We start from the raw sequence: 16551 nt of genomic DNA, 5'->3' as shown, positions 1-16551 counted from the left end.
AACATGATAACTACGCCAATATTTTCATGTAAACTCCTAAAAAGTAAATTAGAAACAAATAAACTGAACCTTCAAGAGGTATGACTGTATGATGAATTCCTTAAAGCTTTTGGATGGAAAGTTTTCCCAATTGTTATCTTTCTCTCTCTTCATGATATATTTGATTTTAAATTGGGAAATTGAAAATTTTGATGTGATTATTAAGGAATTGAAGCGAATTAAGGGAGTAATATAAATTTTTGGAGTAATTTTTTTGGAAAATGATAAATTATTATTTCCAATAATACGGAGTACTAGATTACAAGGAAGAATTGAAAAATTTTAATGGGCTTGACACTTTGACATAAGTTCTTGAATTACGGAGCCCATTTAACGAAGTTCAGCTTTCCATTTTGGGGCCCTGGGCGGCCGCCCCAGTTGCCCCGCCCCAGATACGGGCCTGCACGTGCTACCCCCGGGGAAAAGAAAAAAAAATTGTATAATAAAACCTTCCTTCTTAATACTTTATAAGTATTAAACAATGCATAATTTTTATGATATTGGAGTTTGTTTTAGCGGTACAAAGCAAATATTTAAAGCATCCTTTGAGTGCCTTGGGGTCAGCAAATATATGATATAAATGTCCACGCATTATTTTAAAGAGTTAAAAAAATGTAATTATTATGAATGAGGAAAAATAAGTAAATGGTTTCAAAAAGAAAATAAGTAAATAAACATTTTAGAGGGTATAATTGTCCAAACATTATTGATTTAAGAAAAACTTGTACATAAATTAATCAGAGTATATATAAATACACATTTTGAAGGGCGAGTTCTGTCGAATTATCGACTTATCGTATCGTGTTAACTTTGACAGCCCTAATTAAAACCTTTCTCGACCAAACATACTCCCAAAAGCTTGAGGAATGAGTCCCTCCATCTCCTCCCAAGTGGCCAAGTGTTTGGGGGTTTGATTCCTCACTCAGCCCCCCATTCTTGTGATAGGGTGGGAGGCCCTCCTCGTATCTTACCATTCTTAATACTTTATAATAATTAAAAAAAAAAAAAAAATTTCCCTTACCAAACCGACCCACCGGCCACCATTTACCTCCCTTCTAGAAGAGCACGTGGCAATCACGCTATACCAGATTTTTCAAAAGAATAAAATAAAATAACAAACGTTGAAATTGACGTCTATGAGACTATGACCATTGACTGTGTTCATTAAAATAAAAACACCCAGCAGAAAAACTTAAGGAGAGAGAAAAATGGAAGCTGAAACAACTGATCTACAGCAGCAGCATTATTAGAAATCTAATTAATTTCAATTGTTAATGCTCTGTTATTTAAGATTCATGAAAAATGAAAGGATGTGCAGAATCTGGAGGTTGCCCAACTGATTATGTTGCTGTTTCTGTATCTGCCCTTTCTCTTTTTCTGTATGTTCTAACTTTTCCCTTTTTATATCAATTTCTTCATTTTTGTATTAGTTGTAATTAAATCATCAATTTTAATTTTAACCCTTTTAATAGCATAATTTTTTCTTCAATGGGTCAACTTTTGTTTCAATGATTCTTGCTTATTTGTGTTAATTTAACTTAATTATGTCTGTTTATGAACCTGTAAAATGTGTTTCACTGAATACTGTTTTTGATTAGTTTTTCTGAGTTTTTTTTGGGGATTTTTGGTTAACTTATGCTAAAAGTTGATGGGTTACTTATCAATTGGTTTGGTTATTGCTGGTTAATTAATAATTACTTAATTTCTAGTCTCTAGGGTAATGCTACTATGGACTATCCAACTTTTTCATTGAGTTAATAAAATTTGTTGATTTATCTGAAATTTTTGATAAATCTACTGTTGTTGGGTGTATATGTGTTTTTGCTATGTAGTGATAGTAATGTAGATAGGATTCGATCTGAGGTTCTGAGTACTGAACCATCCCCCAAGACTGTATTGAGTTGCCATTGCCAAAGCTTTGAAGTTAGGCTTGCTATTTAGTCTTGATGGCTTTGTAGTATGCTTGCTTATACTGTAAATATTTTTTCTTTCATGTACAGGCTTCTTGCCCGTTCGGCATTCCCGTTCCTATATCACAAGCTGTCAATTCCGAAAGGCAGTGCATTTTGGGTCCCGGCTGTACAGATTCTTGCTAGCTTGGACCTTTTGGTATCGGTTGTGGTGAGGATGCATGTACATTGTGGTGAATTTTGCTAGATGTTTGATTCGCTACGTTTTTCTAACTTGCAAGTTGTTTTGCACGATTCATCGTAGATGTCAGTCAATTTGATCAGCATTGAAAGAAGGCAATGGTGGCAGTCTTGCTATATCTGGGCAGGTAGTTTCCACTTTCATCATATGTTGAAATAATTTTGTTTGCTCAGCTTTGTGCAAATCTAACTTTCTTTGAGCTACTTGCCTGCAGTTTGGCTTGAAGGACCATTTGGATTTGGTTTATTGCTTAGCTGTCGCATAGTACAAGTCTACCATCTCTATTTCATTTTTGTCAAGTAAGTCAAACTTTAAAACATGAAATATTAAGTTTCTATGATAAAATCGTAGGAGGATGAGATGGCCATGTAAACCCTCCTGTTTCCTTTGTGCTCTTGTAGTGATTAGTTAATTAGATAGGTTCTGATAGAAGCGTATTTTGGGTTTATTATCTTGCCAATTCAGGGATATAGCTTAACTTTCAGAATTCTCATGTCTCAGGAAGCGATTACCACCTATAAGGTCACATATTATTCTCCCATTGGTTCTCCTCCCTTGGATCGCTGGAGCTGCTAGTAAGTGGACTGGTTTTATTGACCAAATTTATTGCTTGTATCTCTCTGCTAATAGATCAAACATCTGCCACCGTGGTCAGTATCAAGTATCAATTCGTACTACGTATAGTTGTATATTCTAGTAAATGCAGGCTTGAATTCTGTTTTTGATAGTGATGTCATGTAGGTAGTCCCGCAAAAAAGGGAGGTTTATTTGCATATCAAGGACTTTTGTGCAGTAAAATGTATCTCAAAATTCTAACCATTTCAGAGGAAGACAAATGAACATACGATACATGGAGTATGGCTTAGTGTTCGCTGTTGGCTGTAGGCTTGTAGTACCCCTTCCTTAATGTTTAAGGGTTTTTAAAGTTGTTGCATCCTTGAGTAAGATGCTGACGGTGTCAAAGCTATTTTATCGCAAAATGAGTTTTATGTGTCACTGTTCTGCTCAATTTTTTCTTACTCTAGTTCTTCTATGCATATTGGATTTTCTTGATGATTCTGCCATTTTTAATTGATTATTTTTTCAGCACTGCGTATATTCTGGTGCAGTTATACAGCTGAAGAAACCATTGAACTATAGGTGTCAAATGTCTGCTCAGTGGGTCACTCCATCGATGGTCCTACACTCTGTATATGTTGTTGTATTTGTTGGGTTGACAAGGTCCATTCAGCATGTGAATTTCAGATTTGATGAACTCAAAGACCTTTGGCGAGGAGTAGTTGTTTCTACAATTTCTCTTGGTATGCTGCTTCTTCTTATCAAGATTTTCACTGGCTTATGATGTGCAGTGAGTGACATAGTTAACTAGATGATACATATGCAGTGAGTGATACAGTTAACTAGATGAGATGGCTGACTGCCTATTCCTGCTTGAAATCACACAATTGATTTCCTATTTATCTTATTATCTTGCTTGAATTTCAGTTTTCTGGGTGGTTGCATATATTCTGAATGAAATTCATGAAGATGTTGAATGGCTTCGAGTTGGCTCCAGGTTTCTGCTTGCATTAATGGTATGCAACTTATTTTGCTCTGCTGGGCTGTTGGCTGTGACCATTTAAGTCTACATCTCATTTTAGCTGAAGCTCATCTTATAGTTCAGTCGACTAATGTTTTTCAGGCAAATCTTGTGGTCCACAGACAAGCATATTCATACTGGCATTCTTCTCTTATTCAAGCTCACAACCACTTCTCTCACAAATCAGCTTGAGGAAAAAGGAGGGCCCCAGATACGAAAGCATGGGTCAGGCTTTAGGCATTCCTGGCAATGAAATTCAGCTACAGAGACAATCAATGGCCATTGACTGCAATGAACCTCTTGATAAGCTTCTTTTGGATAAAAGATTCCGACAATCCTTTATGGCTTTTGCTGACAGGTTTCTTTTCTTTAAGATCTCTTTAATCTTCCTCGAATTTTCAAATTTCGACATAAATTAGATCACCTAGTGAATATTGGAGTACTCTATACTGCTGACCTGCTGTACACATTGGCTATCCAAATAAAGCTGTTGAGGTTCTAGGTGAATTATTATTGAATAATAAACAATTATAAACAATGTAATTGTACCATTCTTTAATGCTGGTATAGAGGATAATGAGTTTTAATATTTTTGAGCTGCAGTTGTTTGGCTGGGGAGAGTGTCCACTTTTATGAGGAAGTGCTGGAGCTTGGAGAATTACCTGCAGATGACACTGTAAGAAGAATCTATATGGCAAGGCACATTATTCAGAAATACATTGTTGCAGGTGAGTCAAGAAGATTATTCAGACTTCATCTATTAATCTGTGAGTAAAAAAATTCAGTTAAATTGATGATAATGTGTGTTCGATTTTATATTCAGCACATCACCAAAACAACCTTCATTTTCTTAATCTTGGGTTGCTTATCCCTCTCAAGTTATTCTTGTACATGTTTATACAAAAGCAACTATAATACTGTATTGTCTTGGCTAATTAAGAAATTTGCTATCTCAATTTTTTATTAATCCTGCTGGTCGGGAATTTTTTATTTTTAGGAAATTGAGTTTGCTCACATAAGCTCAGATATATTTAATATAAGGCCTGTAAAGTTCAGTATTGTTTAGATATAATTCAGTTTAAGGCTAATAGTTCAGTTGCACACACGTAGACCTGGCAAACGGGTCGTGTCGTGTCGTGTTCGTGTTCGTGTTCGTGTTCGGGTCAATCATAAACGGGTTAAAGGCCCTCAAACTCTGACACGACCCGTTTAATAAACGGGTCAGAAAAGCTAAACACGAACACGACCTGTTTATTAAACGGGTAACACGAATTTAACACGTGTAACCCGTTTAGCTAAGCGGGTCGTGTTCGTGTTCAAAAACTTAACCCGATTATGTTTCCCTTTTCTTTGTTAGTCGGATTTATCCGTGTCTCCTTAACAATTTTAAGCTCTGGGTCATCTTCTTCTCCATCAATTTGAGTGGATTAAGGCACAGATTCCATCTAAGAATGAAACACGAGATTACAGAAGCAAATTAGGAAAATGATGAACAAACTAATAGATGAACATAAATTAAAAAGTTGTATAAATTGATAATTAATCATACAAGAAATTATCAACTGAAATGAGGAAGAAGATGTTTGTGCAATTACCTTGAGATGCTTGTGCGTGAGAAATTGATAAATTGAGAAAAGGGTAGAATACTAGTATGAAACAGTGAAACGCATTATATATGACGGCTAGGTACTAGGTAAAATGTAAAATTAGGTTAATATTTTTGGGGCCATTTTAATTTTTTGGGCCATAGTTAATTTTTGGGCCATTTTGAAGTATCTGATTTTTTATGATTTTAAACAGGTTAAGCGGGTAAACAGGCAAACAGGTTAACCCGAACATGACCCGCCTATTATGCGGGTTGGGTCGTGTTACTTTCGTGTTATAATTTTAAACACTAACCCGACCTGTTTAACTAGTCGTGTCGACCCATTTAATTAAACGGGTCGAAAACCCTCAACACTAACCCGCTTTTTTCGTGTCCGGTTCGTGTCGTGTTATCGTGTCGTGTTAGTTTTTGCCAGCTCTACACACACGGCTATGATGTTCAAATAAATTCTATTAAAATCAGGGTTAAGAAGTTTACTCTAGATGAGTTTGGTTCAAGGATGAATAAGCTCTATTATTTAGATATCGAAGAGTTTTCATGTGAAGAAAACAAGGCCTAGACCCATTGATATATAGTTTTGAAATAAGACTTGTGCTCACAAGCTTTGATCTCCTGATTATGTTTGGTTGATCATAAGCCATAAGCAAATAAATGAGAAAAATCCATCTGACCCTTCACTTGAGTTGAAATTAGATATTTATGGAGTTCATACATATTCTTGCTTGCTTTTGTTAACTTCATAATATGGGAAACTATTCAATGCCAGGGTCTCCTATGGAGGTGAACATATCCCACAGGACTCGTCAACAAATTTTGAATTCTGCTGATCTTGCTCACCCCGATTTATTCAAAACTGCTCTCAATGAGCTGTTGCACTTGATAAAAACGGTAAGACATTTCTTGCTTACTGATACTGAGATACCTCTTCTGAACATGAGGGACTAAGTGACTAACCACCTTTTGAATTCCTTTCCGTAAGAACTTGGCAAGGGAATACTGGTCATCCATATATTACATGAAGCTTCAAGAAGCTGGAGCAAAAGCAAATGGACATGATTTGGAGTTGGCTATGAGCTGGAACGTCACTCCAAGACTCAGCTATGTGCATGCCGCTGATGATCCATTTCACCAAGACAATCTTCTGCCATCACAACGATCGTGATCAGGGTTGGATACTTTCCATATCTTGAGCCTCACAAATCACAATGATATTGCCGCATTTCTACCAACCTGATGATCCAGAATATCGAAGACTAGAATGGTTGGGAACATGGATGGATCAAGCAGGCTTGTTGTAATCGCGGGTATTTTTAAAGTATATGGTGTGATATAAACCTCCTCTGAGAGTTATTGGAAAGGAGTTTCTGCATTTTTCTTATACAAGACCATGAGGTTAACTTTATTATAACGTACATAATTCTTCCGAATATGTAAGTAAATTTTGTCAATTCTTCTCATTGTATATTTGTGTTCTGTATTGCAGGCATGCAAAATTTTATTTATAGCATTACTAGATTGAAGTTATTGGTATACAATTCCAAATTTTATATAGTTTAGCATTCCCTCTTTACATTTATCACTGTCTTTTTATTATATTGGTATTGAACTCTAATCTCTTATGCAAAGTTTACTCCTTTCGTTTTACTCCTTTTGTAACTATTTAACTGCATCACTTCATTTTGCCTAGTTCGGATAAACTTTTTTCACTTCAAATTAGTGCACCATTTGAGACAACCTTATAATGAGTATTCTCTATTTCTTTATATTTGTAACACTAAGACTGTTACGAACTTACGATTATCCCATAGAAAATCATCATATATAGTTAATGGAAGGAATACATGAGAATGGAATAGTATCATACATTGATCAAATCAACTCATAATTATATGGAGCAATTAATAAGAAGACGTTTACTTATTGAAGGGGACATTATTAAATGTATTGTATAGGTACCCATACTTAGCTACTTAATATATATAAGAACAGAACCCCCATGAATTTTTTCTTACAAATTTGTTCTGTTTAACCAACAATAAACCATGCTTCTAGCTTGCAAGGGCCTCCTTCTAACCCAACCTTTATGTATTTCCCTTGTTTCATTCTTAGGCATCTTCTACCTCTTCAAACACACATTATGTCTCTTAAAATGGACATACATCTCCTTCCTTAGACCCTCAAAAGACCTCAAAAACACCTATGGTTCATGGGCACTAATCACCGGCTCTTCCGATGGCATTGGAAGAGCCTTTGCCTTTGAGCTCGCGGCTCATGGCCTCAACCTCATCCTTGTTAGTCGTAGTGCAACCAAACTTGAACATGTCGCGTGTGATATCAGACACAAGTTCCCTAACATAAACATCAAAGTGGTGGCAATAGATTTTTCAAGGGACATATCATCTGTTATAAAAGAGGTTAAGAGTGTTGTTAAAGGGTTAGATGTTGGAGTTTTGGTTAATAATGTGGGAATAACATATCCAAAAGCTATGTATTTTCATGAAATAGATGAAGATACATGGATGAAGATTTTGCGAGTAAATGTTGGATCTATAAATGGAGTTACTAAAGCAATTTTGCCTAATATGTTACAAAAAAGGAAAGGTGCAATTATTAATATTGGTTCTGGTGCTTCTATTGTTGTGCCTTCTCATCCTCTTTATGCTATTTATGCTGCTACTAAGGGGTAAGTACAATTATTTAATTTTAAGTATTATTATTATGTGAAATTTTGTTATATCATACCTTCGACAAAGTATTTAAGTTATTACCTGCATGTACTCCATAATTGAAAATATTAATGGTTTTCTTCATGTGTAAAGAGGTGTAACAATCTAATTCTGTAGACTTATTTTTTAGTTATAATTTGAGCATGAGTAACCCTTATTAATTTTATCTGATTTTTTTTTCTTAATATTTATTAATTGAACTAATCTGAATTTAAAAGACTTTAGATAGCCGAACAAAAAGGTGAGCAGAATAGGGTTTAGAAGAAAAAAATGTATTAAAAAAAAATACTATGTATATTTCAATTGTTCCGTTTTAATTGACTTTCGAATTTTAAACCTAATCACAAAACTCACTGTGTCCATATTTTTCATACTTTTAACTCCTTCGTTCTGTAATAATTACATGTTGACTTTTTTCACTATTTATTTTTTAACGGTATGTTATCTATCCCTTGACTAACAAATTATGATCAAATGTTATCTTGTAATGTTGTTAGATATAGATCATATGTATATAATTGTACATGTTAAAATAAAGTATTGGCTTTTTTTCTCTATGTATAAGTAGTGTGTCAAGCTTGATTATGTCAATTATTTTGGAAAAAAGTAATTAATATTGAATATGTCATGTATGATGTATGTACTCATTCTGTTCTAAAATAATTGACATAGTTGACTTTTTTTTTATGTATTCATATATATGAAGTATTAACTTTGACATTATTTTTTAGTTATAATACAAATCTTATCACGAAATATAATTTCCCCCTGTCCCTTAATACAAAGCCTCTTTCTAGCATTTATTACTCACATAATAAAGAGATAGAGACTTTTAATTTAGGGACGGAGAGAGTAGGTTATAAAATTAAGTCAAATTAATGCATTAACATGTGTGTCAAATTTAACTGCGTTAAACGGATGAAATATTTTTATTACTCGTAGTATTATTTGTGGAGTATACTAATAACCTCCCTTGAATTTAAAAAGGTTAAGGGATACTTACTTACTTAGTATAAAAGTTGGCTTGTCAGTAGTACGAGTAGTAATCGAGATTTTTTTTTTTTTTTTTTTTTTTTTTTTTTTTTTTGAGGGCATAGTAATCGAGAATTTAAGATTGAATAGATTACCAACCTTTCTAAATGTTGAAGAATAAACCTCTCAAGTGTCACTACATGTAAGTGTCCCACATTGGTTGAAGAAGAGAGAATTAAACACTTTATAAGGCTAAGGGGCTACTCCTCCTATTGTCATATGGTTTTGGGATGGAACCTCCTTGGACTTGTGAAGTGGACTCTCTCTTGGTTTGCGGGTGCGGCCTAGGCCCGCGTTTATCATGGTATCAGAGCAAGGCCCACGGTATGGGACCTCTAATGGTTTGAGTATATTGCCAGGCCCAAAGTTTGAGACCTTTAATGGCATCAAGTATTCTGGGCCAAATTGAATTGGATCAAGTGATCCTTGAGTTAAAGGGACCTTACATGTGAGGGGGAGTGTTGAAGAATAAACCTCTCAAGTGTCACCACATGTAAGTGTCCCACATTGGTTGAAAAAGAGAAACTTAAACACTTTATAAGGCTAAGGGGCTACTCCTCCTATTGCCATATGGTTTTGGGATGGAACCTCCTTGGATTTGTGAAGTGGACTCTCTCTCTTGGTTTACGGGTGCGGCCCAGGCCCGCGTTTATCACCTAAACATGAACCGTCAACAAGTTAAAAATAGAACATGGACTAGTTTACTTATACACAATCTACTAGAAACAGTAGCTAGCTGCCTAGCTACCTTATTCGTTCCAACGAAATCATATCTAATTAATGCTCCAACTCTCAACCGCCAAATATTATTAAATAAGGATCCATCAAGTAATTGGCCTAACTTCCTCGACTGTGGCATGTTTTTATGCAACGTGTTTTGGATGCAATCATATATTGATATATGGCAAAAGCTAATTAATGAGCACTCTCTAAAACGTTAACTTAGATAAGAAAGTTAAAAGTGAAAATATTAAAGTAAAATAAACATTAATTATACCGTTTGTCGTTTGACACGTTATTATGACATATTGACATGCATTTCATTAATACCACTATATCAGAGTAGTTATCCAACGTCTTGAAAGTACATAAAATAATTATAAAAAAAATTATATTTAATACTTGGTAGTTATGATTATAATTATCATTAGTTTAACCCCTTAAGGGGTTGACATTGACAAGTAGCTGAAATTTAAATTGAATTTGACAATTGACAAGATCACATTGTTATCAGAATACTCTGTATAAATTTTATTAAATGATCTTTAATTTTTTTTCATATAGATTCGTATAATCTATCTTTCTCTCAAGAACAATTTATTCATATGGTGACGTGGGACCAAATTATGCGTTGTGCAGTTATATTGATCAACTTTCGAGAAGTCTTCATGTGGAGTACAAGAATCAAGGGATCGATGTGCAATGCCAGGTACATAAGACAAAGCCTCATATTGTAAACTTTAAAGTACAAATGTAGTACATGTATAGAATTATTACCTTGATTAAGTACTGTATTAAATAATTTGTGTTCAAAGGTACCATTGTATGTTGCAACCAAAATGGCCTTAAATGTGGCATCCGTCGAGAGACCAACCTTGTTCATCCCCACGGCCAAGGATTATGCCGCGGCTGCAGTCCGGCGTATTGGGTATGAAGCAAGGTGTACACCCTTTTGGGCTCATTCACTTCAATGGTACTTGGCTAGTCACCTTCCCAATAGTTGGCTTGATGCATGGCGCCTCTCTATAGGCATTCGGAGGAGATCAGCATAGTTTTATAACAAATTTCTTAAGTAAATTCTTTAAAATCATCACAAATTTTGAATATAAATAAATAAATTGTAAACGAACATATTATTGATTTGTATCCCCGTATTAGTGTTTTTGTACACATTCGATAATAAAGTCACTTTTTTTACAATAGGGTACTTGCACGTACATATTACATATCATACATGAAAATTCAAGTTATAACAAATAAATTCAGGGGCTAATCGATCACTAAGGATCTAGCTAGTGATCGACTTATAGCATTCAAAATACACAGGACAACAGACGAGCATAAGAGCCAAAACCCCAGCGATTCCTGTTATCAAAATCCACAAGCTAGGTTTCCAATTTATAAATTCAGTTGCATCTATTCGATTTTCTCGACACGAGTCTAGGTCACCAATTGTTCTGTCTTTGATATTACGTAGTTGTTCATCGTTGTTTGTCACTTTTAATGTTGCTATAGAGATATCACGCACTAGATCAGCGCGAGACTCTTTTTTAAAAGCCTGCACCAAATTGCATGTATAAAATCCAAAAATCACACGTGAATAAATTAGAGTTAGGAGAAACGGTCATGTTTAGTTCAGCTTATTCATAAGTATCTTACAAAGTTTTACTTATTTCAAATCAGAAATAATACTGTACTATTAAGTTTAGATCATACTTTTATGTGTGTTTTTTCATGGCTATATATCTTTAATTATGTAACTAATAAAATTATGAAAATTGAATTACATAATGTCATTCATACAAATTAATTAAGACCCTATTTGATATGTAGTATGTCTTTTCCTCATGAATTAATGAAAATATAAGGTTAAAGTTTAATCAAATAAAGTTTAATCAAATTTGACAATCATATGTGTCATACTACCAAAAAAAATTTATAATCAAGTTATTAAAAAAAAAAAGTTTAGATCGAGTTTTTTTAAAAAAGTTCATATCAGATTACATAAGTCAAAGTAAGCTAAGGTGAGGTTAAGAGGAAAAAAAAAAAAAGAAAAAAAAAAGGTAAGCTAAGGTGAACTAAACATAGCCTAAGTTTGAGTGAAAATATCTTATGAAAATGAGCCAAATAAACACGTGTTACTCTGTAAATAGATCACATAGCCCAATTTTGACTCAAAATGATGATTTGACTTGAAATAACTTGACCACACGAATAATCTAATGAAAGAGATTAGATAATAGACTTACAAAGCCAAAACCATCGGCATGCAAAGCGGCTAAAGGCACAAGGGTGTAAGCATTGCAACGTTCGGCAAGGAAAAGCTTAAGATACGGTGTTTCATCAATTGCTGCATCAACACCTCCTCCTATACTTCCTTTGGAAAGTAAATTTACAAGTTCTTCTTCATTGGAGTAGGACTTCAACTGTGATTCCGAAAAGCCTCTTTGAGTGAGCATATTACGAACGAAAGATCCCGTTTGATATCCAACATTTCTTCCATTTCTTATGAAATCGTTCATGTTGCGGTTCACAAGGGGAACTTGCCTTGGTGCGACTTGCAAATAGATGATGATTGCACCAAAACATGTTGTTATGATTACCAACATGAGGAAGCATAGCACAATCACTAGCCTCGTACGTCTTGAAGCTGTTTCCCCTACACAAAAAGATTAGGTATGTTATTATTTAAGGATCATGAACGCGAGTGCAAAATTGCTTTTGTATTGGTCATCGATCGAACAATAGCACATAACACAAGCCTATTAAATTGATCGAACGTTAGTTATAAAACAATTAGTGTGGACATATATTGATTGACCTCGATCTCCCAAGTTTTGAATTTCACCTCTTAACTTTAATGTAAAATATTATTTATTTTTTCTATTTACCACCTAAAACTTGGTCGTAATCTTGTGTAAACTTTTTTTTGACTATGAAAGCCTGAACTTTTAGAGCAACTTCTACATACGTAGTTACAACTTTTTTTTCCTTTTTTTTTTTTTTTTAAATAAACTTCATATAGCTTATATGGCATGTGTGTTTAGTAGCCGTGGAACATTTAATGATATACTACTCGTTCCTTTTTGTTGGTTACACTACTGTTATAACAAAGTATATTTCCATTAGTTGTACCTAGACCTGGTTATTGGGCGGGTCGGGTCAGGGTCGGTTGCGGGTCAGGGTCAAAGAAGGTCACATTTTATGGGGTCAATATAGGGTCGGGCCAATGCGGGTCGCGGGTCGATAATGGGCGGACCTACAAAATATCAATTAAAATGAATATTAGACAAAGCCATTATTAAATACATATGAATACAAATTAATCTATATAATTATTTTTACATTATATATTTTCTTTATCAACTAAATTGGAAAAACATGTTGGTCCTATATGGACCTTACCCAATAAGGGCCCTGTCCATTAATAACCTTGTCCATTAAAAGCCCTATAAGCTTAGCCCTGACCCTATTATCATTGGGCTACCCTGTCCAATAACCACCTCTAGTTGTACCTATAATATAAAAAAGGACGGATCAGAGTCCTCTCTAAAACTAGTCATGAGTTTATTTTCATTACCAGAATCCGTGCCTTGACAACGCGCATAAAACCAGAACGTTAAGATAGACGCAGAAAAGCCGCAAACAGCCACAGTTGCCGCTGTTATACCGGAAGGAAGACGCGTAAGAAATGAAGGCTTTCTATTTCCTGCCACGAGACGTAAGGGAACTAACATCGACACTCCGGTTTCTGAGAGTGGCGTGCTAAAGTCGGCCCACCCAGTCCTGTAGTGCCTTGTAGAAGTGTCGCCTACCGCTGCATCATACTCCTGCTTATAGAAATGTCGTTGGCAATTGGAGTTTCATCACTCGAGGAGAGGTTGTTATTTAACTATGAGTAATTTAGAGAAACTGGCCAATAATTGTAATTAGTGTCTTTGAGCATGTGAAGAGTGGTTGATTATTGCACATACAAGTCCTTCTAAGTGAAAGGGTCTCAAAGTTCGATAATATATAAGCTCCCCCCCCCCCCCCCCCAATATGTACGATGATCTTAGGGCCAAAGCCATTGTCATTGTTAGCCTTTGTAGCCCCGCTTCTGAGCTTGACCATTCGAAATAAAAAAAAAAAAAAAAAATTAGCTTGGACAAGCTAATTTGTTCAAGAAAAAGTATCCAATATGAAAGATTTAAGAGGGTTCATTTAATTATCTAGCAAGCTAGTAGGCTAGTGGCTAAACATTGTGACACAAACTAGCTAGAAAAAGGAAGTTAGCTTGAAATCCTATGTAACATAACACACTAAATTTGTCAAATTGACTTACCAATAGAGATGCTCTTAAAATACGTAATATTGATCTCCCATAATTTTTGGTGGTGTAATAGGTAAAGTTGCAATATTTTGGATAGATCAATGTAAGATTATTATCATAGATCTATGTACTTCCTTGATTTTATATTTACACCACTTGGAAATTTTATGTTACCTTTAATTTCTATCTCTTCCTTATTTTTCCACTACTAAAAAATGAGTCCAACGTCTATTGTGCAATTTAAAAAAACAGAGGATGTATAGTTTATTACTCATCTAATGTATGTATTTTTTATTTATTTGGCTTTTAATTTGACACTATATCTTTTCACTCCATTTTGACCATCATCATTTGCTATAGACTTGGTTATGGGCAACGATGAATATAGGGTTTGAGTCAAGGTTAAAGGATGGGTGGGACCCTTATTGAGTATGGCCAATATATTCTAAATTTTGCCAATTTGACAGATAAAGTTAACCAAAAAAAATTGGACCAAAATTAGTTAAATTAATTTTCAGTGATGAGTTGATAAATGTGGGCTGGTCTTGTTATGTCCATTTAATTGATTGGGCCAGTTTTTGTACAACTCTGAAAAAAATACATGGATATCTTTGTATTCATATAATTTAGTATTGGCATTTTTCTCAATTTTTTTTTCCATGATTGTTTGTTAGCCATCTATTTTCGATCTATTGTGGACTTGAGACCTATATGGCCCAATCCTCTTTTAACATAATAAAATGCGACCCTCTTTTGATTTGACTCATTAATTCATTAATGATGTTGGATCTAATTATTGGATTAATCTCAATATATGTATATATTTTAAACAAGTAAAAATTAGTAATAAAATTTAACAATTACACAAGTAAAGATGTTAAATGTCAATCATATTTATAAATACTAGGTTAGGTCCTGTGCCATGCACGGTAATTTTTGAAAACTATTATTAAATTAACAATGAATTTTTCTAAAATATTATATGATGTAATGAATTTATTTTAAAAGACCCTACAATTAATAATTATAAAAGAGCCTATTAGCCAGATAGTTATTTTTAAAACGCATTTGACAATATGCATATTATTATATTTTAATTTCATAAAAAATTGGTAAAATTTTCTCGTTGTTAACCAATTAGATTTCTTAAAACTTTGTACATTACACTCGGTAGTCACTATGTATGTCACAAATTATGTTAAAATCTGATTTTTTTTTTTTTCCTCTTAAATTTATAGTTGTTAATATTTATTTGTAGAGGGATACATCAAATCTTTTATTTTATCTATTTTTTAATATTTGAAATTCAAATTACTTTCTTGGAGCTTTTTAACATATAATCAAATAAATCTAAATAAAATTATTGTTGTAATAAGTTGTACATAACATTATGGCACAATTATGTTAAGAATCTGATTTTTTTTTAATTTTTATTTTAGTTTATATATTTGCCAATGTACTCCGTATATGTTATTGAAAAACATATCAAATCTCTTATTTATGTATTATTTTGCTATCTTTTTATTTATGTATAAGATTTATCAAATCTCTTATTTATGTATTATTTTGCTATCTTTTTATTTATGTATAAGATTTATCAAATCTTTTATTTATGTATTATTTTGCTATCTTTTTATTTATGTATAAGTTTGTTTACTAAAGATTTTTTTAAAAAAAAACTAAAGGACACACTAGAAAATGACACGTGTCATTGTTGATGTGTCTTTTAGTATATAGTTATTGATTGATTACCATATAAAAAATATCAATTGAATCGTTACTTTTGTGTTGCAAACTTTGACTTTCTAAGTGAGACAATAAGGTCAGTGATAAGGGTGGGGGAGAAGACTTACCCCTGAAGAAACAGCTCGGAGCATATCATCATAGGTGCCATTCATGGAACCATTAGGCATAGCAAACGGGATGAAATCGAACGACACGTTGTAAGGCATGGCGGAATTTATGACAGTCTTGAAAATGTCGATTGTATAACCTTTAAAAATGTACTCTCCGGTGGTTGGATCGCGATTGACATCGGCTAACTCAGTGAAGCCATCTTTAACCGGAACCGCGATCCTTAACCTAGTGCTGTTTGTTGTCTGGTTACTATTCCCTTGTTGAGCCATTATTGCAATGTTATCTATGCTTATAACCATAAGAAAGATTAAGGTTAGTACGTTACATGATAGTATAAGCTTTGAAAAATATGATGATGAATTACTTGTTTTCATCATCATATTTTCTTAGATTATATTTTGTTGAAGATGAAAACCTTAGCTAATAAAAAAAAATTTGGCTTTTAAGGTTGATCAAAGTTTGACTATTGCTACACTAAATTAATTAAATTCTATGATCATTAGATATTACGAAGTTTCTTTTTTATTAT

General features: G+C 33.7%; 3 protein-coding genes across 3 annotated transcripts; 2 read left to right on the top strand and 1 right to left on the bottom strand.

The window, feature by feature from the left end:
- The first annotated feature begins 1230 nt into the window (after window positions 1-1230).
- Window positions 1231-6947, top strand: LOC145602037 (regulator of G-protein signaling 1-like). The gene is made up of 11 exons (XM_081658146.1): window positions 1231-1418; window positions 2040-2160; window positions 2254-2317; window positions 2405-2489; window positions 2692-2765; window positions 3300-3491; window positions 3676-3764; window positions 3892-4127; window positions 4373-4497; window positions 6142-6263; window positions 6355-6947. Exons 1-11 carry the CDS (start codon window positions 1342-1344, stop codon window positions 6535-6537), a joined length of 1368 nt encoding a protein of 455 aa, XP_081514272.1. The 5' UTR covers window positions 1231-1341; the 3' UTR covers window positions 6538-6947.
- Window positions 6948-7417: 470 nt separating this feature from the next.
- LOC145600776 (very-long-chain 3-oxoacyl-CoA reductase-like protein At1g24470) lies at window positions 7418-10905 on the top strand. The gene is made up of 3 exons (XM_081656640.1): window positions 7418-8058; window positions 10493-10562; window positions 10669-10905. Exons 1-3 carry the CDS (start codon window positions 7418-7420, stop codon window positions 10903-10905), a joined length of 948 nt encoding a protein of 315 aa, XP_081512766.1.
- A 236-nt stretch (window positions 10906-11141) lies between these two features.
- LOC145600774 (glutamate receptor 2.5-like) lies at window positions 11142-16291 on the bottom strand. The gene is made up of 4 exons (XM_081656639.1): window positions 16019-16291; window positions 13434-13683; window positions 12103-12512; window positions 11142-11411 (listed from the first exon to the last, which is right to left on the bottom strand). The coding sequence occupies exons 1-4, from the start codon at window positions 16289-16291 to the stop codon at window positions 11142-11144; spliced, it is 1203 nt and encodes a 400-aa protein (XP_081512765.1).
- Window positions 16292-16551: the final 260 nt, after the last annotated feature.

This window comes from Chenopodium album, chromosome 21 (genome assembly GCF_948465745.1).
Source record: "Chenopodium album chromosome 21, dcCheAlbu1.1, whole genome shotgun sequence".
Taxonomy (NCBI): Eukaryota; Viridiplantae; Streptophyta; class Magnoliopsida; order Caryophyllales; family Amaranthaceae; genus Chenopodium; species Chenopodium album.
Note: the sequence above shows the minus strand (reverse complement) of the source record. Positions and strands in the feature narration are given on the sequence as shown.